The sequence below is a fragment of the Coturnix japonica genome, chromosome 20 (genome assembly GCF_001577835.2).
Source record: "Coturnix japonica isolate 7356 chromosome 20, Coturnix japonica 2.1, whole genome shotgun sequence".
Lineage (NCBI taxonomy): Eukaryota > Metazoa > Chordata > Aves > Galliformes > Phasianidae > Coturnix > Coturnix japonica.
The window spans coordinates 9,847,818-9,875,293 of NC_029535.1; the positions used below are offsets into that span (position 1 = coordinate 9,847,818).

The 27,476-nt window shown below is 41.0% G+C and overlaps 2 protein-coding genes and 1 long non-coding RNA gene across 11 annotated transcripts in view; 1 reads left to right on the forward strand and 2 right to left on the reverse strand.

Annotated features, from left to right (window-relative positions):
- Window positions 1-751: 751 nt before the first annotated feature.
- NELFCD (negative elongation factor complex member C/D) lies at window positions 752-8,006 on the reverse strand. The gene is made up of 15 exons (XM_015881741.2): window positions 7,858-8,006; window positions 7,464-7,579; window positions 7,250-7,359; window positions 6,970-7,079; window positions 6,544-6,651; window positions 5,854-6,006; window positions 5,450-5,580; window positions 4,847-5,012; window positions 4,407-4,541; window positions 3,907-4,046; window positions 3,160-3,274; window positions 2,799-2,894; window positions 2,426-2,566; window positions 2,030-2,159; window positions 752-1,661 (listed from the first exon to the last, which is right to left on the reverse strand). The coding sequence occupies exons 1-15, from the start codon at window positions 7,921-7,923 to the stop codon at window positions 1,627-1,629; spliced, it is 1,752 nt and encodes a 583-aa protein (XP_015737227.1). The 5' UTR covers window positions 7,924-8,006; the 3' UTR covers window positions 752-1,626.
- A 1,664-nt stretch (window positions 8,007-9,670) lies between these two features.
- GNAS (GNAS complex locus) overlaps window positions 9,671-27,476 on the reverse strand; it is a 122,645-nt gene continuing 104,839 nt past the window's right edge. For 6 of the 7 annotated variants that reach the window (XM_015881746.2, XM_015881747.2, XM_032448587.1 and 3 more), the window contains 7 exons: window positions 18,174-18,228; window positions 16,722-16,795; window positions 16,287-16,345; window positions 15,480-15,600; window positions 14,836-14,966; window positions 14,198-14,265; window positions 9,671-13,521 (listed from right to left, as the gene is read on the reverse strand). In XM_015881746.2, the coding sequence (XP_015737232.1) occupies window positions 13,375-13,521; window positions 14,198-14,265; window positions 14,836-14,966; window positions 15,480-15,600; window positions 16,287-16,345; window positions 16,722-16,795; window positions 18,174-18,228 (655 nt within the window). In that variant the 3' untranslated portion in view covers window positions 9,671-13,374. Of the gene's footprint in view, window positions 13,522-14,197; window positions 14,266-14,835; window positions 14,967-15,479; window positions 15,601-16,286; window positions 16,346-16,721; window positions 16,796-18,173; window positions 18,229-23,647; window positions 23,701-27,476 lie in introns of those variants that run through there. The other variant, XM_032448589.1, reaches the window with a different exon arrangement.
- On the forward strand, window positions 16,378-22,206 carry LOC107323057. 3 transcript variants are annotated; one of them, XR_004309397.1, is made up of 4 exons: window positions 16,382-17,766; window positions 18,847-19,362; window positions 19,495-19,592; window positions 20,388-22,206. It is a non-coding gene; the product is annotated as an uncharacterized LOC107323057 (long non-coding RNA). The 3 variants fall into 3 exon arrangements; XR_004309396.1 differs by having other exon boundaries at window positions 16,378-17,766; window positions 19,495-22,206; XR_004309398.1 differs by having other exon boundaries at window positions 16,394-17,766; window positions 19,211-19,362; window positions 19,495-22,206.

A 27,476-nucleotide genomic window follows, 5' to 3' on the forward strand; every position in this document is an offset into this window, starting at 1 on the left:
TGACAATAGCATAGTTAAGTATTAACTAACCAAATACACTTAAGTGAATCCAGAAGAATTCAGATGTTTAGCGGAAGTGATATTAAGCTTAAACACTGAGAAAAGCAGAAGTACGATTTGTTTGAACAGCTGGCAAATTTACAATGGAGGTAGGAACAAACGGCTCTTCATTATCACTAAGAAAATATATGAGGCAGGGCTACAGCCTAAAATGAAGATCTGTAGCGTAAGTTGTTTCTGCAGCTGTTAATTCAATTAAGAGAGGAAGTCAGGAACCAAGTATGTACGATCATTCCATGTAAATATTATGAAGAGAAGATCTAATGCAAGTTTAAGCGCTTAGATGTCTACTCAAAGATGTGTGCAGAAAGGAAAGCTTGAAGCTGTGCCTAGGAAACCTGCCAGCAATGGGAGGGAAGGGCTGAAGAAAGGAAGGATGCACTGCTTTTACGGAGGAGCAAAGAATCTGTACAACCAACTTCTGTCTCAAGCTGCCATGGTAGCCTGGAGTTTCCACTCATAAATCACTGACAGCAAAAAAGAGCAAAATGATTCAGTTTCTAAGTTTATAAGCACTTGGACTTAAAAGTACCACCTTTGTTTTTTGGAAAACAGGTTTTTCAGGAAGCAGGTGTGCTTGTAAGGCTCACCCAGGCTTTTCTGTGCCCCTTTTAAACACTTTACATCTCCATCTACATCTGGAGAAATCCAGGCAGGTGAGCAGAAACAAAGAGTGGACTCTGAAACTTGGTAAGAAGTCTCTGGAAAAGAACAGACCTTTATTTAAAGGTACATTAAAATCTTGGGTGTAATCCCCCATTTTTTAGTATCGACCAGGACAGAGCAGAGATAAATATTAAAAACAACAAACCAAGCCACATCACAGTAACAAAGTTTTTGCACGCATTTTTTAGACAGCAACACAACTCTGATGTGGTAATGAAACTTACCAGTAACAATTAATGCATCTGTTTAACAAAAATAGATTCTGAAGGATACCACACTCACATCAGAGTCACGTGTCAATACAAAACTAACCTCGATTGTTACAGCTCCATCTGTATGACATAAAAGGTGTTTTTTTTCATAGCAGTACTTGTGTAGGATATTTAGAATTGTAATATAATGCAGAGGTGAGGGAGAGGTGTCACAGATTCTCTGCAGCACAGAACTAAGTACAACAGTTTTTTCCTTTTTTAGACTCACAAGATGAAATCCTACAGCATTCACGATTTAATTGTCAGAGAACTGTCTGAACAATGTTTGTAGTGGGAACTACCTGCCCGTTCTTCAGCTTCATATATACGTATATATTACACAGAGTCAGAGACAAGTTCTGCAAGTAACTGAAAAGAACTCCCTTTGAGACAAGTCTGCCTCCTGCTGCCCTCTTCAGAATGTTCAGATTTATACTGTTTATACTATTTGTTTAACATTAAAAATTCCTTCAGTATTATTTCATCTTCCAAATTACATTAATGATCCTCCGACAGAAGGCTCAAGGTCACCACGCAAGTCAATCAGTCCTTTCTTCCTTCTTTTTTTGTAGCTGAGTTGCCCAGCTACAGAACCTCACTGGTGGAGAATATGTCAGAGCAGTGACCATGTTCTTGACTCTTCCGCTGTTTAGTTCATCACAATAAAGTTAGATTTGCAGTGAGCTTAAAAGAAGAAATGAAATAAAGTGTTCAGTACATTACTCCGATTTACTTGCTTGCACGTGGATTTCTCCATGGTGTTATTAAGTAGGATTTTAAGAAACAGATCATTTTAGTCCAGGAAATGGGTGTACTATGAGAGACTACTTCCTTCCTTTACTTTTCTAAGACAGGAGCACCTCTTCAGAAACAGCATTTGTCTTTAAGCTCCTCACTACTACTCAGATTCCTAATTAAAGAAAAATTGTAAAGCGCAGGCCCATAAAAATGAAATAACCTATTGCAATATCTGGCAGGCATTCCTGTTTTAGCAATCCTGCTCCTAAGCACGTTTAGGAATTGTAACAAATACACAAAGAAGCACGACTTACCTATGAACTCAGTGACGGGATCATGTTCACCTTCTGTTTTAATAGTACCTGCAATACTGTCGTTCTCCAGGATTGGAAGAAAAAGCTGTACGAAGTCTGAGGTATATGGAGGAGCAATCACATCCAGCACCTGAAATGGCAGACAAAACAGGATCATTATTCCAGGTAGACAAGGCAGTATTTAATTCACAGTCCTCTCAAAGGCATTCAAGTAGTAGCACTTTTAAGACCTTTCTTCTCCACACAAGTAATCAATTACATATTCTTCTGAGCACATACATTGCTCAGAATCTGCTTTCTCACCATCAAGGATTTCTGATTTGAGGCAAATCCAAACATAAACATCAAATATTAAAGCTTATTTCTATACGTTAACAAACAATTGTTGCTGCTGACCTCTGTAACAAAGTATCTGATGAGAGAGATATCCGTGTCTAACTTCTCTAGGCATTTGCGGATATAGCTGACAACAGGTAGGACGTATCCTCGACTCAGTAAGTGCACCATTCTATCCAAGAGAGTCTTCTTCAGTTCCAGCTGATAAGGAGGGAAGGGTTGGAGGGGGAAAGAAAACCAACAGGTCAGGATTTATTCTTAAAATGGTACTATTTTCATCACTCTTTTCCATGGATTCAGTATCTACTATGATGCTTGTTATCTGTGATCATATCCTAAATTAAACTCTTAAAGCTTCTGTGATAACAACTGTTATTCTAAGCAATCATATATAGTACAAAGGAACATAAAAAAGGCATTCTCTGAGAATCACCTGCTCCATTACGTCAAGCTGCGAATGCTCTGTTTCAAAGAGCTTGACGAGAAGTTGTAGAACTTGTGGATGAAGCAGCTGATGGCACGTACTGATCTGCAAACAAGATGAGAAAGTACGTTCATCAAAACTTCACTTTAAAACCAACGTGCCGGTCCTAGTAGAAAAGTCTGCACTCATTCACTGACAGAGGTAAATTCTTTATTAAAAAGTTATTCCACTACACAGAGCTGACAAATCCAAATAACTCTGAATAGAAACAGATTCATCTTTGTACATTTACTGACCATGAACTGGATGTCATTGTAGTTACAAGGATAAGAACTGCTTTTGCTCTCAACAGGACTTTGTGCCTTTTTACCTCATCCAGTAATGCCAGATGAACTGGAGTGTGATCAGTCTGTAGCTGGAAGTACCGGGGCTCTGACACTGTCCAATCCACCCACTTTAATACACCCATTGCCACCACTGGAAACCTGCAGAGGAAGAGATTACTTTAGAAGAGGACAATCCAAACAACCACCTGCCATCTTCCAGCATATTCTACTGATTGCTAGAATGTCATAGTTTAACTTAGGCCAGAATTAATAAAATTTGAAAAGCTTTGATTGAAAAGTTGTCATCACATCAAGGCAAGTCTTGTCACAAAAGAAGAAAATAGAATGGAGAAAAATTCTTTTTATAAGACACTTCTTGCTCAGCACAGAATGCTAAAAGCAGTCAACATAATTAACATACACCCAGAGTTTGTTCCAGTTTGTTCAATATCTGCTATTCCATAACGTTAAGAAGAGATGATATATCTATTGCTAAGAAGGCTTTGTTAGAAAGACAAAGCAATCTGTCATCCTTTCCCAAAGGCAGAGCCAAACGTGCTCTGCAATGTGAGAGGGGCAACTTGTCAACGTCAGCCAGAATTTATGTCCTCGTGTAAAGATTCAAGAAGTCAAATGTATAATTTTGAAAGCTGCTTTCATACCTCATCTCATTTGTTCTGAACTAAGGATGTTCTCACAGAGCTGCCCACAAAGGCACTTCCCTGTAACATTATTCATAAGTAGCAATCTCCTTCCAACAAAGGAAAGTTGGGACCGGTTTCTCTGCTCACCTGATACACTGATAAAGAGTGCTCAGCTCTGCAACCAACTCTGATGCGCCTTTGTTCTCATTGCAACACAGATTGTGAACAGTTTCAATGGCTTTTGAAGTTGATTTCAGCTCATCCTTGTTGATGCTCACTCTCTTGTTCTGAAAAATGCGGAGTTTGAATACAAAACCCACAAACATACAGGGAGTTTCTGGTTATTTAAGCAAAGGAATTGTAGCTTGCCATAACCCCAAGATCACTTTGTATGTCTCAAAAGTCTCATAGGCAAGCTTTAGAAGAAAAAAGTAACTATGAACTGAAATAAAAGGATACTTGATTTATAATCCTAGATCACTGGTACTTTTTTCTTCTAAAAAGTTGCCTATGGATCCTGAAACATTTCTCACTAAAATAAACAAACCACGGCATTTTAAAGTGATCAACTTAACGACTATGCATTTCTTCAGCACAGTTAGACCATAGGGTGAAAAGGATACGTTATGATCAGGACTGAACTTTACCTTTTTCCACATCTCTACTACACTAGCTGCATATGCCAGTATGTGAATGTATTTATGCTTGTGGTCCTGGTTGATCTTAGCACCTGGTTTAAACAATGACTGCATGAAGAGGTCCAGAAAGGCAGGTACTCGGATCTGAAGAAAACAAACATCTTATTAAAGTCTGAGAATTAAGAGAAAAATGTACAGTTTTAAAAATTAATTTATTCTGCATAAAAAGACAGCTTGAAATAATTTAAAAAGTAAGAAATGCAAGGAGCCAATGCAAAATATAATATAAATAAGTCACACATTTTGACATCACTTAAAATGACAGAGGGATGAGCCACAGTATTAACTTCTGTTCTGTGGCAATACATTTAGCACAATAAGATCTCAGAATTTTGAGTGCTACTGTAATAGAAGAAGTTTACAGATGTGATGAAGAGACAACCACTGACCAGTTCTACTGGAGGCGGGTCCATGCTCGTAAACATTTTGAACAAGACAGTAATATCTGCTGGATTCAGAGCTCCTTTGGACAGCATTGCACCGAGAGCCTGACAGGCACGAGGGTAGGAGGCTGCAGTACCCAGTGCTAAAGTGATCTGACTGGCATCGTGGCCTCTAGGTGAGCAACACAAACATACAAAGCAGCTTATTTTCTTCATTTAGACATCTTGGCTGTAGCCCCGCTGCATCAACAGGGCACATGTGATGCAGTGTATCCTTTACCATGGCTAGTTACAGAAACAAGCCTGTATTTCCCATGTTTGATTCTAAAATGTGCATCAAATAACAAAAATGATTATTTTTAACAGAACACCAAGAGCTGATGATTCTATTTCATATCTCCTAATACTTGATATGGAATGTATCTCATTCTATGGACTTTAAGTCTACTGAAAAAAGTGCTCTATTGCAAGTGATTTCACTCTACCACAGTGTGAATAAAAAGCTAAGAACTCTCCTTTTGCTGGTCTAAATTAAGCGTGAATGACTAAAAGAAGCAGTTTACAAATTATGGTGACCTATATTTGACTAATAGACAAACAAGCACTTACTTCTCATGAGCATATCGCTGAACCTCCTGAGCGATCCGCCGCACAGCAGAGCCTCCTTGCTCTTCTTGAGCTAATATAGACATCATGGATTGAGCAAAAAGGTAGGTGTGCTCTCCATGGCATACCATCTTCTGTGAACACATACATTGAAAACGTTATCAGACAATGAGAAATACATCTCTGTGGTTATACTGCCTTAACAGCAAAGCCAACCGATTAGACTGACCTTGAGATCTTGCATTAATGTAAAAGACGACAGTACTGCTTTTTATGAGGGCTGTTCTGAAAGTAATACCCCCTATTTTATGATGTCAGCCCACCCACCTGAGGCAGATGCTGAGACATCCTACCTGGACAGGATCAGAAAACATTTTTCCCCACCTAAAAAGGAATCGAGGACTTACAGCGAACTCTGGGAGGTTTTTTTCAAGGTTCTCTTCTCCTCCATCTAAAATCGTTGCCAAAGACGTACGCAGAACTCTGGAAAACACCTCCAGCTGCTGACAGGCTGTTGAAACGCTGGTTATTTCTCCTTGATATCCAGCATCAGATATAAGCTGTAACAAAAATAACAACAACAAAAAGTCACAGAAGACGTATTACATAATATTTCAGGTATCTCAGTGAGTCTAGAACACACAGAACATGAGATTTTCATCTGCATGCATTTCTTAGACTTCATGTTCATTAGTAAGAAAGAAAGTAAACCATAATGTGCTGTTCTGAAATAGACACAGTCTAACATTTCCCTATCCCAGAGAGGTAAGAAGCTGAAGCGTTCCATTAAAGCACAGACTGACAGGGATTTGTGGTTTGCATAGGAAACTACATGAATTATACATTCCATATGAGGTAAGACTATCTTCTGACACGAGAGTTTGTGCCAACAGTGTCAATAAGGCAGGATAAGAACTAGTATATTTTGTACTATTTTGTATATTTTGTAAGGCAATTCCTCCCACCAATACGTGCTCATCCTGCTGTGACCTTTTAATAAGCAGTATCAACAGGAACACATGTGAATTACAGGTAACACTGCAGCCAACAATAAACCTGTTAAATATATTCTTATGTGTTACACTTCAGTGTATTACCTTCACAGTAAAATTAAGCATCAAACAGTCTGGATGGGCTTCTGCCAACTTGTAGAAGAGATCTCTCCATGTTGTATGTGCTATCATTTGCTCAAGCCAAGCTGGAGTCTGACAGATCAAAGCAATAGAAACAACTGTAAGAATTTCAACTTGTGAAGATGGCTAAAAGTAAGCTTTTTGTTTCTGAAGAATCCAATGAGTTGCTATGAAGGACTTTATTATACCTGTATAACTTTCTCAAATTATCAAAACCTCTCAAGGGTCCAGCAAAATACAGACAGTTTCCCAAATGCAGTTATTTGTTAAGTAAAGCGCTTAGAAGACGCAGTTCCTTCACCCACCACCTCCTGGTCCATCACACAAAGTCATCTGCATAGGCACAAGTGGATACTCACATAAAGGTGAAGAGACAGATTTCATACACACCTCTCCTTCCTCTGTAAAGATGGAATCTGCTTTCCGAGGGTCGAAATGCTTGATAAGTAAGCTCTTTAAATGGTTTTCTACTGTCTCCTGAACTTGCACTGGCTCAACACCTGTATAGAAGAGGTGGAGGGGGAGGAGGAAAAAAGCTTTGTCAGAGCAATCTGATCAAACTTCTTACATTTTCCAATAACATTCTGTTATGAGAACAGGAGGAACTCAACAATTTAACATTAGGCAGGAGATGGGAATAGAGCCAAGTTACACCACATCACCCCCGTACCCGTCTGAATGAGCCACTCTGCCAGCAGGTTCACTGTCTGCGCCACCGCCGTGTAGTTTTCAGACAGAAGCTGGATAACGTTTTCTGGAGAACCTCCTGCCTGGAAATACCTGAGGGGAAGATCAGGGAAAATTATGTTATTTTCTATTAAAAAAAAGCAAAATTCCCACATTTCAATATAAACCATCAGCACCGCACACTGAGCTGCACCCACCTTTTCAGCGTGTTAAATATCGACGGCTCCATGATGTAGTCAGGGGTTGAAAACTTCTTCAGACACTCCTGCTGGACTTCAGCATCATCCTCTCCCTCTCCATCCTCATCATCTTGCTAGTTGCAAACACAACATCAGCCACCTCTGGTACTTCAGGTGCACCCCCTGTATTTCCACACCCAGGCCATTTTTGGGCTCACACACAGAGCAGCACACGACCCGTTACCCAGAACAATATGTTTTAATGCATCATGCACAATCCCAGCCCCATTTCGCTGCTGTTTCCTTCCTTTTGACGCCCCTCCGAGCCCCCGTCCCGCACCAGGGGAGGCTCCCACCCGCCCGCTCCGCCTCAGGCCCGACACCGCTCCGCCTCACGCCCCCCAGCTCTCACCGCTCCTCCGTCCGCCTCGTTGCCCCACTCCGCCGCGCTGCCCTCGAAGTAATCCGCATCCTCCATGGCTCTGCGGCCCAAAGAACCGCGGCTCCAGCCGGAACCAGGCCGCGGGCCGCCCCTGGGCGGAGCGGAGCGGAATGGCGGGCCGGGCTGCGGGGCGGCGCTGAGGGCGGGGCGGGGCGGGGCGGCCACACAACGCACCTCCCACCCAGCACATCACATCACATCGCACCGAGCTGCTCTTCCCGAGGCGCTGGGGAGCACTGAGTAACGTTACAGCAGCCGCTGCCTGCACAGCAGCGGGCATTGGGACTCTCAGACAGACCTTCATAGCCCAGCAAAGCTATGGGAAACAGAAGTCTACAGAGACTACAAACACTGAGATACACACAGATCATCACACACACTTCACGAGAGACATGCGGCCTCCTGTGGCTCCAGGCCAATTCAAAACACCTTTCATTAACACCAATGAGTTTCACATGGACACGTATTTGGTCTCCATCCAAACTGGAGTAATAATAGATTATGAACAGAAGCATCGCCCGCTCATTTAATACCACAACAGGGTGAATTAAAGTGAGGAGATACATTCACATGTTAATTCGCTCCCATTTGTTTACTGGTTCCTCAGTGTTACACAGAGTATTCCTGGAGTTGGCATCCATCCTCTCCCTCCATGTTTCCTGTTCCCTCTGGGCTGAGGATGGTGCCTAAAGCCTTTATTTTTTCCTGTCATTAAAGGTTTTTGAGGCCAAATTCCTAAATGGAAAAAGCTGTTGTTTCTATGTTAACTTGTTCTGTAAAATCAAAGTCATGTATCTGGCTGGTTGCCCTTGTCATTCAGGTATTATGCCCACCGCACTGAGCTCACTGCTTATGACTGGGATTCCATCAATTCCCTCTTGGAATCTGTCCCGTCATTCAGCAGAGATTTCCCAGTGAAAGGCTTCCATCAGTGGAGCTCCAGAACCCCCTTTGCAGCTCATTTATCTCCTCACAGCTTGTCAGAAAGGCTTCTGCCAGCACTTCTATTGCTAACAAACCATCCTGCTTTGTAGGCACAAGGAGCTGCTCGGGTTGGTTTCCACTGACAGCTGCCTGTGACCCTGATGCTGCTCCTTGCTGTTCTGCTATCACCGAGGTGCTGGACTGGTACTGACCACATGGGTTGACCTCATCTGCAGTCAATTTCCTCTGCAATCATACTCACAACCTTTGTTTTTCCTGGTACATCATTTTTGACACCTGAAAACAGAATACAATAGAAAATATCCCAGTCGTTCACAGGAGCACTGTGCCACAATAATTACAAGGTGCTCAAACTTTAAAGCAATGGCTGTTAATATTTCCATGCATAGATTTGCTGGGAAAAGCAAATCATGCTGCAGGTATCAATTATGTGCAACACACTGAAGCACAACTAGCTTCAGCCCCTCCAAAGGCAATGGTATATGAAGGTTAAATCCTGTCCTCAATGCTGCCATTCAAAATACATCCCAAATGCAGATACTCCCTTAGGGCCGCTATCTGGCAACTGATGCAGCTCACCGTCTTGCTTTTGCACCAAATCCTGCTTCCAACAGCTTACAGAGCTCAGTCTGAGCCTCTAACAGAGCCGGTTTGTGATGCTTTCAGAAGCTGCTGAACGTTTTTTGTTGGCTTTGTAAGCCTACAGTCCACTTCTGTCTCCACATCATTCAAGGCCTTCAGGAGGTATCGCTAATCTGATGCATCACGTTGGGAGCACTGATACACAAACCACTACAAATTCTTACATCGAAATAAGTTACTGCGAATGCACAGCAGCTGATTTTGAAACCACAACATCTCTACAATTTATTATTATTTTGTACAAAATTCCCAAGGTGATCAGAGCACTGTGTAGGTTACTGGCTTGCCAAAGGTTGTGTTTTGAAATCAAAACCATTTCTGAGTTACAGAAGTGCCAAAAACAATCTTGAACCAGTATTATTTTTTTGCCAACCAACCCCCATCCAACGGAACAGCTGTAGAACTTAAAGCAGAAACAAGAGTTTGTGTTGGAAACTGTTTAAAAACCAACCCACCAAATCATGCTCCAGCAGGAGCCTCTATGGCGAATTAGTTTAGGGCCGTTTAGTGCCAAGATATAGACCCTTTATAATGGAAATACTGACACAACCTCAACTATAGTGATGCAAATATGCCCTAAAACACTGTATTTGCTTTTATTAATAAAAGTGGTAGTGTTTACATTTGCAGGTATCTTACACTTCAGCATCACAACGAATACTGAGTAGAATGAGTTCAAATTTTGGCTGTAAGGTCAGAAGTTTCCAAACAGATGAATGAGACAGAAGCGAAAAGTCCTCAATTATGAAAACAAGAAGTTCAAATAAATAAATAAAACAAAACTAGGAAATATGGGTAAGCATTAGGTTGGAATGGTTCAATTAACTGCAAATTATGGCCACTAAATTAGAGAGACAGAAGAAAACACAGTAACTTATTAAATAGCGAGCATTAAAGCTTTATGGTTTTGTATTTAAAAAAGAAAAAGAAGCTGTTAAAAATAAGACTTGCATTTACCAGGCCACCAAACTGCATGGACTAATAAAGAGACTAACAAAGGCAATACTGAGACATTAAGACGCACACACACACACACTCCGTACTTGTGCAACTCAACTCTATTCAAACAATTGCCATCCCCTAAACAATTCTGTTCACGTAAAGCTTTACAGGAAGGTTTCTCAAACTGTTACTGCCTTCTGTAGCTCACTGTCATGATGAACCCTTCTCCTTATCGGAAGGAGTCGGTTTATTTGTTGGTTGCTTTAAATGGAGGAGCTTTGCTTCTCTCAGGTGAGAGATTCCATTCCTTACACCACGGCAGCTTCTCCCCTTTTATAAACTTGCTGTTCACACCAACTCCTCCCGGGCTCAAGAAGATGAAGGGTTGGCACTAAATTAAACGTTTTGGCTCCTGTAACTAAAATTAAGGCTCACAATGGATTTCCTTTTCCCTCTGCATGTCCCATTTTTACCTCCCTTAACCTACAGGCACTGGATACATTCTGAAGTGACCGAGGGCCATTTTCAGTCACGTTCTCCCACGGTTCTGCCAAGTTCAGGTGACAACTTTCTAAATGCATGAGCAGGAAAGATAGTTCTCAAAAATGAAGGTCAACTGCAGCTGACATTTTTAGATGTTTTAGTGTCTTCTGAAATGTCAACGGTAACTCTGAATTACGTGGAGCGACTGGGACGTGAACTCCATCGGATCCCAGCTCTTCACATACGTGAACATGGACTAGGCCATCCATTGCCTTTTACAAGTTCAGCCACAAACACAATGCGAACTCGCAATCCTGAACAGCTGCAGTCTGAGCACTGAAGGCATCTGATACCTGAAACAAATGCAGCTGCACAGACATCGCTGAGCACAGCCTCATTTTAATTGAAACTGGACCTTCTCCCAAAAAAGAGTCGCGGGATCTCAGATGAAGGGAAGCTACTGTGAAAGGCAAAGAGGCAAATGTCTGTTTTCCTTTTGTTTTCCTTTTAAAGTCACTGCATTAAGATCCAGATCAGATTAGGGGTGTAAATGAAAGGGAATGGGGGTGTTTGAGTAATATAAGCTAACACTGTTCTAGATGTGTTATTACAGTTGTAATTTCTGACTCTGTACAAATTGTACACGTAGGTTTAGACACATGAAAAAGTAACACACTCACAGAGACATAAAACACCTAGGTATAAAATATAAAGCAGTGTAGTAGTTACTAAAATTACATGCTCTCTTATTGCTACAGTGATTTTTGCTCTTTTTCTTTTTACTGTACCACATGTTGTTCTAAGCATATAATTTGCATAAATTATTCAAGTTTAAGAAAAATCCACACATCTTCACTTTAAGCTACTTATATAGTTAATATAAAACAAAAAGGTTCTAAAGTATCTCTTTATTAAAAGAGAAATAAAAATGTCATTTGAAACTGGAATTCAGTGGCCAAATCCAAGGGCAGTGCACACCTTGTCGCTCTGGTAGTATTATGCCCACGCAGTGGAAGTGGAGGTTGGTGGGGTATTTGGCCCAGTCTAGAGATGGTCACCAGACCTGCATGATGCCCTACGTGTCCGTTATTGTTCTGGTTTTGTCTTTAGCAAAAAAGGACTATGAATGACCAAAGACTAACATTTATAATTTGTAGCAAAATTTGGTTTATGTAGAAACAAGCCATGTTTTGCATTTGGATAGAGATTTAAATGAATTAAAGCTAAAATTAAAAAGCATGATGCTGCAACATCTGGTCACTTGTTGAAGACCTCACTTTTAAAGTGGTTAAGTTTGCACAATTTATACTTTTTTCTTTTTTTTTTTCCTTTTTATCTTTTTTTTTTCTTTTTTTTTTTTACTAAACAGTATTTTTCCTTCTTTTATAAACCAGAAAAACTAAACTACAGATAAATTTTCCCTACCTTGAGCTAATGCTGCAGATAGGGTTGACAAAGCTGTACAGCGCAATCAAACATACTTACATCTTAGCTCATTGTACAGGTACAGCCATAATCAAGGCACAAAGATCTTCTACAAGTTATTTTTTTTTTTTTCAATAAAGTTGTACAAAATAATACATTTTACAGTCTGTACAAGAATAATAATCCAGCAGTAAAATAAAAAAATGAGGGGAGGGAAGAAGAAAAAGAAGGGAAAGACTGTGAGGATTACAGTCCGGATAATGATTTTTATAGCAGACGGGATCATCAGTGGACAAACTGAAAACAGTGTGTGGTTAACTCTTTCTGCGATCACAGGCCATATGCAGTTCAATTCATAAATGTCCGTGGTTGTCTTAAGACCACCAAGACTGGTTTTAAAAATACCCTTCTGAAAGGTAGCAGTTGGTTTTTGCACTGTCTAGGTCTGTTGGAGAATTGTCAGTATTTCCGTTCAAAGCCACAGTTCAGTCAGAGCCAAACTCAAGTGTCTGTCTTCAAACTTGGTCTGTGACTTGGCACCTTCTTTAGTCTGATGCAGTGAATGGTACAACGTGGAGATCACGGGTTATATGATTATGCCCACAACAGTGCTAAATTACCTAAAGTATTCTCTCCCCAATTTTTGTTTTATGCTTTGAATTTTAACCCCCAATTCTTTCAGGTGCTCCACATTCAGGGCTTTCAATTCATTCCTTTCTTTCTTCCTTTCTTTTTTTTTTTTTTTCCTTTTCTCTCTCTCTCTCTCTCTTTTTTTTTTTTTTTTTTTTTTTTTTTTTTTTGTTGTTAATAACAGTGTTAGGGAGTCCTCATGGAAATGGCCTTTAAGTGTTAGGGGCCATCTCAAACTGTCCGAGGGGTACAGAAGCAAGCTTAGAAGTGCTGCTATTGTCCAGCAAGGAGAAAAAGTTGAGGGGTGCAAATCAACGGGAGATTCAAACAGTTTTCTTCCATCCCTTGTGGGCAAGGGTGTTTTTTTTTCTTTTCTAATAAGGAATAAGGAGTCCAAAACACAGAAAAAAGTGCTGTCCATCACAACAACTCGTATTGGCGAAGGTGCATGCGCTGAATAATGTCCCGACAGTCATTGAAAACCCTCCGGATGTTCTCTGTATCCACTGCACATGTGAAGTGAGGATAGCAATAGTGCCTTCCATCTCCACTTGCTGTGCTGATTCTCTGTTAGAAGTAAGAGAGAGAAACAGCGGGTTACAATAAAACTGGAGAAAACAAAGAGCAGTCTCAGACCTCAGGTGAATGAAGGTTACGGTAGGTGTGTGTTAGCAAATCACTGCACATAGAAGTGGGGATGTGTCTCACAGTACAAACCTCTTTAGCCCCATTTTACACTTAAAAAAGCCTCCCTCAAAATTTTTTCTTGTTCCAATATAAAATGAGCCCACAACTTGATTGCCACACCATTACAACTGAATTTAATAATATATTAAACCCCCTGTGTCTAGTATAGCTTTAGCTGACTAGTAATGGAAAAAAGTACATGAAAACATATCAGTATTTTGCAGATGGTGCATCTTTTCATCAGTCTTTGTCTTTAGAAGTGATGAACAAAAGCCTGGCCCCACTAACAGCAGCAGGATTTCACTTGTTATTCTCCATTTGAGGTTTCTTATTTCTCATCAGTGCTTTTGCTATTTAATTATAGTCTGTGTCAATAAACATACCTTCAAGAGCAACTAATAAAGTGCTGAGCTGTAAAACGTATCTGTTTTGTGCAGTGCAGACATCAAATATAAACTACACAAGAACCGGTAGCACTTTTCAGTATTAATAAGTGCCTAAAACCTGAATTTAAGAAGAACCACATAATTCATATTGAATGAAAGAAAATACTTACAAGAAACTCGTCTCTAATAAAATACTTGGCCCTTGTAACTCTGGGATCCTCACCAGGCTCTGGTGTTGCTGATTAATAACAAAATAAGCATTTCATTAAAACACATTTTTTTTCCTGATAACTCCTAAAAATCGTAACTTGTCCTGTTTTCTGTTCACATATGATAGAAACAAATGTATTTTACAAACCTGACTAAGAAATAAAACAAAACATAATATTTATTATTTATTTATTGAATAGTTCATTTGGAAGGGACCTACAAAGATCATCTATCTACTCCAACTACCTGACCCTTTCAGAGCTAAGCCAGAGCTAAAGCATGTTAGAGCATTATCCAAATGCCTCTGACTACAGACAGGCATGGGGCTTCAGCCACCTCTTTAGGAGACCTGCTCAGGTGTTTGATCACTCTCACGCTAAAGAAATTTTCCAATTTTCCCCAGTGTTCAGTTATAACCTCCTCTACCACAGCTTTCTGCTGATCCCTTCTGTTCTAATTCTAACATTACTGCTTGGCTGAGAAACAACAAGAATTATTTATCCTTGTGATTTTCAAATCTTACTTGAAATTAACAAAAACACTGCAAATGCGATTAATAACAACATTATAAATAGCTGATAGAATTTTAAAACCTTACCATCATCTGGTGTAGTGTAGCGAGCAAATTCTGGGAAGTAGTCTTCAATTTTAGATTTCCCTGCCAAAACTTTCTCTGCTAGCAAATCTTGTTTATTCAGGAAGAGAATTACTGAAATGGTCCGTAGCCACCTATAAGAAATTGAAGCTGGATAACTTGAGATGGCACAGCAAGGATCATTTAGTAAAAAGTAACATAGTCTAGTTCTGAAGACAGCATGTCACTATGATGAAATACAATAATTGAGAAAGGTGAGTTTTACACGTGAATTCAGCAGTGCAATTCAGACTGCACACACCCTGAGGGCTGGTTTATGTGGTTTCAACACAGGCGATGAAATTTACCCTCCTTTCTACTGTGAATCCAAACACAACAAATCAGTGAGGTTACAGCAGTAAATTAAGAAGTGGTTATCACTGCTTTAATTACTTAACCCTCAGCACAGCAACTACCAGTTTAGTTTGTAACTCTCTGAAGTGTTCTTCAAGCAGCTGAGTGCATGAGACATTAATGTAACAAGAAGGCAGCAAAGGCCAGCTTAAACAGGGCCATGAGAAGCAAATCATACAGGTTACTCTCTAACAAGTCTTCACCAGGACTACTTGTTAATTCCATATTTAACAATGAAACTCCAACTCACAGACCTGTTGTTCCAGATACTCTTGAAGAGATTTAGCGCTTCTTGAAGCCGATTGGTCTGATTGTCCTCTCGTATGACCATGTTGTAGCTACTGCTGGCCACCACAAATATGATAGCGGTCACATCTAAATCAAGAAATACTCATCAGTTAAAACCAACTTTTGGAAGAAACATCCAAGAATTTAAGAGTTCACAAAAAAGTTGCCAAAGTTTCAGCTTCATTAGGAGATAAGGCTAGAATGCTATTATTCACAGCTTTCTAAGTACCAGAAATCAAGGAAGGCCTGGAGATACTCATAGGATTACAGAATTCAGATTTCCGTGTTTCTGTGTGGCTGTGCTGCTCCATAACACTACGCTGACTTCTAAGATCATCTGCCTCAGACACCAAGAGCAGAAGAGATGAGTCAGATCATGCGGTAACAGGAAGAGGAAGGAGCAGAGGTAAAAACCAAACAAATCTGTTATAAATAGCACAGAAGAAAATACTGCACAGTAGTCTCACATATATCAACAGTGTTCAGCTGATCCTCCTGTGACAGCAACTGCAGTGAAGTGAGATCTAAACTGCATTCTAACTCATCTCTTCTGTAGGATCTCACTACAACTCCTTTAAAAAGAGACAGACTTCTGCATGGATTCATAAATATCTTGTCCAAAGAACAAGAGGAAAATATTTTCATCAACTTTAAGGAAACTTGTGCGGAGAAAGGTTTCACATCTTAATACAGAAGTGAAATAAATGGCTTTAGTGAAGTGAATATTAAAATGATACGGGTGACTATTTTATAAGAACAAATTCTAATCATACCATTAAAACACTGGATCCATTTTCGGCGTTCATCTCGTTGCCCTCCAACATCAAACATACTGGGGGGAAAAACAAAGTGAGTCACAGTACTTCTCAGGCAAATGAAAACAGCACATGTAAGAAACTTTAGGACTTCCATAACAAAGAAACTAAACGAAAGCAAGCATTATGAGAACCTTAGCAGGTATCTACTGACATATGCAAGCAGGGCTTTCCCGACAAAACAGAACTGTGTGCTCTTGCTATTGCCTATAAAGAGTAGGAAATTCTGGTGTATGCACACTGCAGGTTCATTTTCATCCTTACAAAGACAACACTGAATGAGGCCCTGCAACAAGTCATTCGGAGGTATTACTTCCTCCCACTTATCCTGGTTCTTCTGCCCCGTATTAAAGAACTGGGGAGGAGGGGGGAAGCAGAAGAGAGGACACTTACTGAAAATTTACTTTGTCCACTTGAAACTTGGTTTCAAAAATTCCTGATGTCAAAACTCTGCATCTGAGAAGATCCTAGAGCAAAAAGGAGAGCAACTGATTCAACATATACTTTATAATTCTTCATGTATCCACCAAGAAAAAGAAAACTTTTTACTTTGTTACATCATTTATCATAAATCTCAGCTACAAAACACAATGTTTTTAGTCATCACCGTAAGCTATGTGTATTTGCCAGTGATAAAACATAGCACGCATGCTATGGTTGTATAAATCTGCACCAGTGGAGGTGAGCACTGTTTCATAGGTGCTACGCTGGCACTGTTGCTAGGAAAATATTGTCCACATAGTCCATCTTTCATCTGTATGAACAGATGGAAGTTGGACAGTGTCAAATCCAACCTATATAGTGGGTGTGACAGGACAGTCCAGCCAAGACTGACAGCACGCTCCATGGTCCTCAGACTGGTATGGAATGGAGTCTGCTATTATTGCGTTGCATAGTAAAGGCTGTCTTCTTCAGATGCAGTTCAATGGTAAAATACCACTCTGAATTCACTTGAAGACTTTATAACTTAGGACTTAAAGTTTGGTGTTCTCCACAGCAGATCCGAACAGCCAAACTGTAATATCTGGAGTACGTAGGCAAGATTGTAAAATAGAACAGATTATACAAAAATGTATGTGCACAATACAAGCTCTGTTCTTAGCACACAGGGATCAGACTGGTTAGTCAAAGTCAAAACCACACAAAATCCAAAGGTTATACAACACTGTTAAATCATTAAACAAAGTGGCTACATTTTAACATCAGTAGTAAATTATTGTTGTCTGGCTATTTTAATACTCATATTGAAATACATATATTTAAATATTGCTCTCTCTTGATCCCTGGGTTTCAAATAGTTTGAAAATTCTAATGCTGTAAGACACAGAAACAAGTTTGGAAAAGCGCATTCTCTGGAGTTCTGCACCACTAGAAACCAAAACAAGTGTGACAGGAAAACAGCCAACCAAAATCCACTGCGTACCTCAGGAACAAAAAGGTAAGGAAGCCATTTAATTATTAATTGCACTCAGTAGTTATTAGAACAAACACGTAACGTCCCAGAGGAAAATGCACATGGCCCTGTTTTACTATAAGCTTGCATGGAGTTTGGACGCAGCCAGTGATCCCAAACAAGGGCCATAAGTAGTTGTTCTCACCGTTATTTACCTGCGCAGTACTTACATACTTACCCATAAGCAATTACTCCAAGTGGATAATAAGAAATGTGCTTAGTTCGAGACTCAAACGACATAGTTTATATTTACTGGAATACTGACTATGTACAGTACATGGTAACGACTACGTTAGTGCCAGAAATGGGAACTGGAAAATTAATAAGAGAGAGTCCCAAAAAGACAGAGTGTGCAGATACGCTGTGTAATCCCTTAATGAAACTGTCCTTACCTGGTCAGATGGTGTATACTCATTTTGTTTGACTATGTCAATCTTGTCTAGAAAACTGGGGAAAAAAAAGAAAAAAAAAATCTTTTAATTCGCAGGAAAATTAGATGCATTTATTAACCAAGGAGCGCCATATATCAGTAGATAAGCTTTAATGCACTCAGATGCACAAAGTGCTGAATACAAGGAAAATGCTCAGCACCCCCATGTCAGCACTGGGAGCACACAGCCCTGCAGCAGCCAGCAGAGGGCTGCAGCCACAGCTGCACACAGCGGGCGCTGCCTTTGGGTAATGCTGCCCCACCACCTGAGCAATGTGAGCTGCTCCTGCTGGTGGTAACACAATGACTCCAATAAATTACCTGCATGCAATAATCCCCAAAGTTATATTTATATGTATGTTGTCATCAAGTCATTCAGTAAATGAAACGCCTAAAGAGATTTCATTACAAGTTCAGTTAAGTGCGAGAGAATGCTGTATTTGCTGTCAGCTGAAGAGAAAGGTTTCTCAGTTGACTTTCTGGAGAAGCAGTACTAGTAGATACAGATATAAATTAGGTATAGAAAGATTTTTCTTCTTCCAATTTATTAGAATTTAAATAAAAGCAGGTATTGAGTCTTTTTATTTTTTAACCAACAAACTTTAACCTCTTAATTATCTTTCACCTTAACAAAGAGCAAAAATCTCTAGGAACCCATGGGTGAAGTTTGACTGCAGTGTTGGCACAAGACTCAGACACCACAAACCAGACTTCAGAACTCAGCCCTGATGCTTCCAGGCACCTTCATCACCTGCCCCGTGCCAAGTATGAGGCAGTATGACACAGGCCCCAGACACCTTTTATTTTCATATTAATAGGAGAGTAGCTGGAAATGCTTTCAGTTAACTTCACGGATAACATTAATGATTAATGAGTCTTCAAACGAATATATTTTAGTTTCCTTTTCAATTCCTGTGCATTTGTTTTATGAAGCAGAAATGACAGTGAAAGGGGAGTTTTTCCTCCTAATCTCCATACAAAGTACTTTGTTAACACCAGTTTCAGAATCATGTGGAGATTTCAGAAGTTGGATGATGCCTCAAAAATTTCACACAGAACATTTCACACTCATAAAGATGTGGAGGTGATCACTGCAACTTCTTGTACTGAACTCACCTATGCATAACACTTCATGCAAGCTTCCACAAAAGGTTGGTTTCTCTTTTGTTTTTAAAGATGCTGCTAATCAGCTTAATGGATTTTGGAAACTAACAGAAAATAACAACACGATATTGCTACAACCTGGAACTGAAAGTACAAACCTCTTACTGTTGTTTATGCAGACTATTTTTAGGCCTATGATTTCCTTGAAAAAACATCAGCCGTGTAGGAGAAGCAGTGCTGCACTTGAGATGAAATCCAACAGCAACGTTCATGCCAGGTAAAACAAGTTGGAATGGAATAAATGTATCTTCTTCCCCCCAGAAATGAGCTCCAACACTCACTAACATCTGATGCTTGTGACAATACAAGTTCAAAAAGGAAGTCTTTCACCATGTGATAGTTACCAGTGAACCTACACGGCTCCTCAGTAGCATTTGAAGGAAACTAAGCAAAGTAATAATGCTAAACGAACATTTCCTCCTGTGTGTATCCCTTTTAATTAAAAAATAATCTGCTCTATCAACTTTAGAATGGGATAAAGACATTAAAAAGTTTGATTTTTCTTTGCACGAACATTATAAAGAAGCATCATTCTCTCAGTTGAGCAACTGGAACAATAAATACAGTCTAAAATAAGCAGCAGTAGTGGAGCACAAGAGTTCAGAAGAGTTCAATACACTCTGTTCAGAGATGTTTGTGTCATTGTTAGTCAGGAGCGAATAACTTATCCAGTAAATGAAACTAATAATCAAGTGAGGTGAGAACAAAAGCTTAATTCAAAATGAAAACAAATTCGGCATCATTAATTTTTATTTTTAGCTCTTATTATGCTCTACCCAAAACAGAAGTACTACCTTGTGTGCTGAGTTCACTGCTGTCAGATTGTGCTAAGCCTGCTGGAGAAATGCCCATCCACTGTGTCAGCAACGAATTCACAGTGAGAAACATGCAAGTGACCTTGGTGAAATAACTCACACAAAACTACCAAACCATGAAACCCAATTTTATACTGAGAGTAACTTTTGCACCAAGATACAAAGTCCCATTTTTTCTTCTTGGATTTTTTTTGCAGAAATTCTATGGGAAAGCCGTTTTCCAGAACGCAAATCAATCATTCAGCACTGCTGCCAATTCTCACTTAGGGCCAGATTCTGAACGTGACTAAGTAACAGTTACTACCCTGCAAAACCCTGACACGCAGGATGGGAGCTTCTGTCTGTACCACTTATTAAAAGAAAATACAATTACTGCTATGCTGCCAAGAGATGTGTTAATAAAAGAGATTCCAGGTCATCTGTAGCCAGCAACGCTGCCGAGGAAGCAGCGCTAGGACAGCAGCAGATGCGTCCCTGGGATATTAAAATGCAAGATATTAATAAAAATGTAAACAACCCGAAATTAAAGCCACATTTTATTTTTGGATCCTTTTCCTCATCTCAGGGAGAGAAACAGACAAATGAGACTTTGGACAATGAGACTTTGGACACACAGCTTTGTAAGAATCCAGTTCTGCTAATTGCACGGGATGTGCTCGGAAAGCAGGACTCACACGGGCACACAGAAGCTTTCTTTAGCTCCCCCGTAATGTAATTAAGTCATACTCATACCACCAATTATTTCAAATTTTTAGCAAGTTTATTACGCCAAAACTGCATCCCAGTTTTCCCTTCAGTTATGGAGCTTTTCTCATATAGGAACAAGTGCCCCGGTTTTGCTTTATTCCTCTTTGGGGGGAGCTTCCTGAACCACCAATGCTGCCGCAAGACCAAGAGCTGCAGCGTGCGCTGGAAAGGCTCGTAACACATTGAAACCTCAGCCTCTGGAAACAGCAAACTTCCCCACACGGGGAAGAACGGGGAAGGGGAAATCAGAGCACCTTTCCTTGTGCATTTCCTGACAGTCTTCTCAATACAGAATAACCCGACGTTCCAGCCTTTGTGATTTGATGAAATGGTTGACAGGCAAAAACAAAACTTGCTCTGTCAGGATGGGGTTTTGTTTTCAGCCTACGGTAACAACAGAAATGTCTCTTCAATCTGACAACACACCTATACTCAAAAAGCTGCATTTCCATCAGCTTCTTTTTTCTGTCAACATAACCTGAATTTGTATACAAAACGTCTCTTCTGAGACATACTAAGATCCCATCTTTAGTGCTGGTAGACGCTGCACATAAATTCAGATTCTCAAAGCCAACTAAACAGAACATTTGTTTGTAAGTTCCTTCCCCCCGCAGCAGTACGGAATGCTGCCTTTGTGAAGCTTCTTGCCTCTGACAGCCTTGAGATACTCTACAGACAGGAAATCACACTCACAAGTTCTGCCAGCCTTAATTCCCACTGCACTTTCTGCATCTACCATTGCATCCCAAAATGCACATCTTAGATTCATCTCATCTTAAAGACAGAGGAAAGGGGTGGGGAAAAAAAGACCAACAAAAAAACCCAAGGCACACGTGGAGTCTGTCAGTTGCCCAGAGTCCCTCAAGTCAGTGGAAATGGAATTTTCACTTCCTCTGAGTCATGCGTTTCTATCAAGATATTACTAAGAATTACCCGCACTCACATCTACCCTGATCACCTTTAAAGCAGCCTTTACAACTCACACTTCTACTTCTGAAAATAAATTGGTATTTGTTCACTGATCTTCCTAAAGAACCAACTGTACAAACGAGGGGCAGATTTTTATTATTTATTTACACTCTCTCAGGGGCTCCAGAACGGATCCCAAGCTCTCTCAAAGCTGAAGTTTACCTCAATATTAATAGTGTTTATAAAACAAGAGCACATTTTTAATTTCTCAGAACAGAACATGCTTAGTTCTACTACACTCCCTTTTTAGTCTTTGCCATACTCCACGATGTGCCTAGAGAACGGCTTTCTAAATGCTCAACAGCCAACTATCTGATAAAGCCTTTTGTCTGTGCAGAAACCAGCCACAGGATCAGCACAAAGATGCAACGCGCTCTTTAAAATGGGGATTCAGGCTCAGAAATATATCACGTACGTACTGTAACTTTAACACTGTCAAAAATAAAAAATAAAACACAGAGGGGTTTTCCAAACCCTGGAAAGTCAGCTCTGTTACAGTGTGAAACCACAGCTGCCCATCAGGCCAACGCACTGACAGCAAATCCAGGGCACAGCATTTACTTTCTGTTGCAAGTGTGTATATCCACATCGGCTGCCCCTCAGCTCGTTCTGTTCCTGCTGTTCTTAGGAGCAAGCAGGAGACTGGGGGTGTGGGGGGGACAGTCCCTCTTAAATCAATGATAAAGATTTCTGTGACATTTCAGCCAGTTTATTTTGTAAGCGATGCAGAAAAGCAGGCAAAGTTTCAGGCACGGCATAAATACAACAAACAAACATTTGATCTGCTGGTATTTACGGTATCCTGCAATGCCATATCCGTCCATGAAACCAAACCTGCCATATTTTCTCTCAAAGTGCAGTTAAAATTAAAATTGAGGCATGAGTGGATTTTTGTGTTGTTCTTAAGGCTACGCTGCTATTTTCTATGATTTGCAAAGCTGGAAGTTCTACTGCTAATGTGGTCACAAACATCCTCCCGGGTCATTTACAGCACTCAGAAAGGCAATACTCCTCCAATACTCCTCTTCCCCTAAACAAAGCTAGACATGGAAATAAAAGCAAATAAAGCATCTCAAAACCTTTGGGTGACTTTGACTACCCCCAAAATTCAGGAGTAATTAGAGAGAAGCACATTTGGACAGCACAGTAGCAAATACGACTGGCAGCTCTGTAGCACACATCCAAGCCCTCAGACACGCTGCTCTTGTACCAACGTTCGGCTGTCAGGTCTCAGACGCGACACCTCCCAAAGCCACATTTATGTCACGCATGAACTCGGATATGCAGCCTAAGGCTCAAACAGCTACAAACCCAAAGGCAACTCGTTAAGGAAACTTCCCCCCAAAGCTGCAGATCTGTTTTATCTCCAGCTGGAAGCCAACTGCTCACTGTGACCTCCTGGCAGCGGCGGAGGCCGAGCGGGTGAGGCTGAGGCCTGTCCGTGTGCACGTGGCCGGCCGTGCCGCGTTCCAGCCGCTTGGAGGCGGAGGGGCACCGTGGCTCTGGTTTTGTAGCAAATAATGAGAAAGCTGAAAAGTATGACTCCATATATTTGGAATCGTCTTGTGGTAATCAAGGTTACAGTTCCTTATATGGCGTGGAGAACATGAAGCACGCATTAAAAAATAGAATATTAAAACTATGGAGCATAAAGAAGTGCAACTGATGCAAAAACCCCTGAGCGTACCCAGCCAACCAACCCGCGGAGCCCCGTCTTTCCGAGCTGCCATGGAACACAAACCTGGCTGGTTGCACGCCCTGCTTCCCAACCTGCTCCATTATTAGTGCACAGCTCTCCCGAGGCCATGAGGCATGAATGGATTTTGGGCAAGTGGGGCTGGATGCAAACCCTGCTTTCAAAAATCGCTAGCGACTGTAAAGCACAAATGGGGAAAAGGCAGGAGAAAAGGAAAATCTATTTAAAGAAATGGTGGTTGTCTCTTTTTTTTCTCCCTGCCTGTCTAAAGTTAGTCTGGCTCAGAGGATGCACTAACTTTCCCAATCAGTTTTACATTACAGCACGAGGCCAGAAATAGCTCCCAGCCGCCTTGGCCTCCAGCATGGTTGCCATGACAATGGAACCACAGCTCTATAAATAGCTCGGCAGCACCAAATCTTGTGAGACACATCTGGAAGGGGGCCAGCCCGGCCCCAGCTCTGCAAATAAAAATAGGCACAGGCACATTCAAAGGCTGCAAAGGTACAGTGCACCTCGCTGGGGCAGGGAGCGATCCCCACTGCTTGTTAGCACAGGGTTTATTTGATAGCTGACTTAGAGAAGTATAAAAGTTACTTTATTGCGCACTAAACCGTCGGCTTTTCTCTAACATCCAGTTCCCCTCCTTTTCCCCCAGCCTGTAGCAAAGCCGCACCACTTATGAAACCGTAACAATGAAGCGTTCTGCCTACAAGATCATTAAAGTAAGGAAAAACAGAAGGAAAAGCATCGACAAAGCTCTCCCCGCTAACTATCGCTGTAGATTTTTAGCTTCATGATATTTAAGCGTTTATGTGAGCGTGACAGTGCCTGGCTGGGGCCCTGGGAGGGCTGAGGCCTCGCACAGCTCCAGCGGGTGCCCCGGCTTCCGCCTGCAGCCCTGCACCAACCCACAGCTCAGCACCAGCACAGCCGGGGCCGCGCTCAGACTGTGCCCATAACCCAAAGTCAGAGCTGAGCCGTGCCTGGATCAGCGAGGCCCAGCACAAAGCCTGCTGCTCCACGGCTCTGCTCAACAAAACTGCCTTTTCAACAGGCATTTTCTTTCACCCTCAGTGGGTGAGAAAATGTTGTATTTTTAGCACGGACTCTTCATCAACCCATTCAATTACATCCAAATTATCTGTGTGGGAACAGAATGTTATGTCAAAAATGTTATTCAGTGTATTTGTCAATATTACCCAACAGTAGACATTTGTATAATCAGGAGACTCAATATTTTCTGCAGCATAATGAAAGCAGCGGTTCAGGAGTAAGACTGAAGTTGTACAGCTTTGCCTTCAGATATGGGCAATAGCAGCCCGTGTGATATAACACAGCAAACACGACTCTCCAAACATACATTCTGTGCTGCTCTATCAAAAGCCAATAGTGACTACAGATGGTAATCAAAATACTGCAACTATAATAAGCACTAAAGCCATGGTGAAATATCTTCCGTATGCCATAAAGACCCCAGAGCACGCGTTGAACACAGACCGCACCATCAGCCCACAGGATTCCTTTAGGTCCCTCCACAGATATTTTCACTTCCAAAAATTGTAGAGCAGTTCCCATCCAGGCTTAAATCTGGATGTAAACCTCCCTCCCCCCCTTTCACCACTCCCAGCTCACTCCTTCGCTGTTTGAACAACGCAGACTTCAGAAAAAAAAGCAGTTTTCACAGAAATATTTTTGCAAAGTGTACTTTATACCATGCGGCGTCATGCAATCCCGAACGGATTGTTTTTCATCAGGGTACTTCAAGATCATTTAAGAGCCCATAATCAATGGTAAGTTTTCATTTAAATAACATAAACAGCCCTAACATGCAGATATTTCTTGCTACAGAAAGCAAAGTCACAAATAAATACAAGACCCAACTTGCACAACACACACACGCTCCCAGCTCGGTGCTGCAGAGGGCCGCAGCTCCTGGGCTTGGCCTCCCCTCTGCAGCAGCTTTGGAAGGATGTTCCCCCATTTGCTGCTGCTCTGCTCCCCTGACCGAGGGCACGTTTTAGCCCAAACACCACTGATCGCTGTTTTTCAAGTGAAACCCTCTCCGAAAGCTTCCCCTATCGATGCACAAAACAAGGCCCAACGCTCCAGGTTTTTCCAGCTGCCTTCACTTGGACTTTTAATCCTTGTAAAAAGGTACTTTCGCACCCTCACAACCACCAAACCAGGATGATTAAAAACAACTTCCTACCATATGCCTCCAAGGCACACCCCACAATACAAGCCTGTATATGTTAAATAACTCCAGAACGGCCCCTCACCCCACCCCAGAAACCTTGCCAGGAGGAAACTTAAGCTGATCTAAGGCTAAGGTTGGGTGGAGAAATGAAAGGTAACGGAATGAATGAGATCACTGTGCTGTGATTTGATTCCAGGGCAAGCCTGAGGCAGGAACACTGTGCTAGGGAGTAGGAACGTGGTGCAATACCTATTAAAAGACGACAAAAATGACATGGGAAAAGAAGCAGCAATTAAACATTCATGCAACTAAATTTCTCAGCTCGCTTTCCTTTCTCTTCTCCCCCTAACCTCTCTTCCCAAATTTCTGCAGGCCAAAGCAATGAGAGATTCAGAACTAGCTAACGATTCTGTTTGCTGCAGAACACTACTCATCTGTTGCTTCAGATATGGGATACAATCTCTTCTCCACAATTTAAAACGAATTTGTTTGCTTGTCATGCTTAACTCCATTTGTGAATTAGCGTTTAAAATAAAACAAGAACTGAACTAATTGGAAGTCAAATATGAGACATTTCTGAGTAATTCATGTATTATTGGAAGCAGAATGAAGGTAAATGGCGTGCTCAGCCAGGGAAAACCATACCCCACAGTATTGGGGTTATCAGGAGTGGTGGATGTGAGAACTGCTGAGGCAATCTGCACCTCCAGGTTCCCAATGCTACAAAGCTGCTTCTGTGCGTTACCTGAAGAATTTTCTGCCTTTCCTGCTGTTTAAAATAGTTTTAGCCATGCATGACTCTCAAAGACTGTCACCTTAAAGAACTGAACTCCTCAGCACTCCATCGAGTTCTGTACTTTCACAGTTATTTCAGTAGCAGCCACGAACAAAGACTACAATTTTTTATTTGTATAAGGAATTAAAGCTGAAAGGTTATATCCAATGATAAGAAAATAACAAATTCTGTTTCCATGGTCTTTGCTGTAACTAAAGCCAGCAAGCTGGAATAATGAGAACTCCAACAAGGCTGATTGTTACTAACCCTCCTATACCTCCTTCACATGAAACGTCCATAGTCTAAATATGTTTTTGTTATGCCTGCTTTCTGGAAGGTAGAAAAGGTGCATGGCTACAAACAAGGCTGGTGATTTTCTGTTGTAAAGATGTTTTGAACTGTAGATTAAGGTCACAGACCAAGACCACATACAGCAGAAGATGCCAACACAACAGCATCACATGCTGCGTTACTCCTGCAACTGAACCTGAAGGGAAACTTCAAATTCAATTACTATTAAAAGAAACCAAAACAGTCTGGTATGGCACAGAACAGATCACTCATACAGGTTTGGAAACAATGAGGTAAAAATCATCATTCACAGAATCACAGATTCGAGCTGTGACTTCACAGTACGAGATACAGGCATTCACGATTCAGATGCTGCAAGATCTAAGGCACTAACCCTCTGTGCTTGTTTCCCCATTTAAAGAAATGGAGGTATCTTCAAAAAGACAAATCAAACCAGACCATACCTATGTTTTTCTGCTTGTGTGCACAGTCAGTGTAAGTAACACTGTAGCTTTACTACTCAGCCTAAGAGCTGAAAATGCAGAACCAGGCACTTCCCCAACTGGTATCTAAAAATAGGCATCACCATTTTTAACAGAAACTTTACA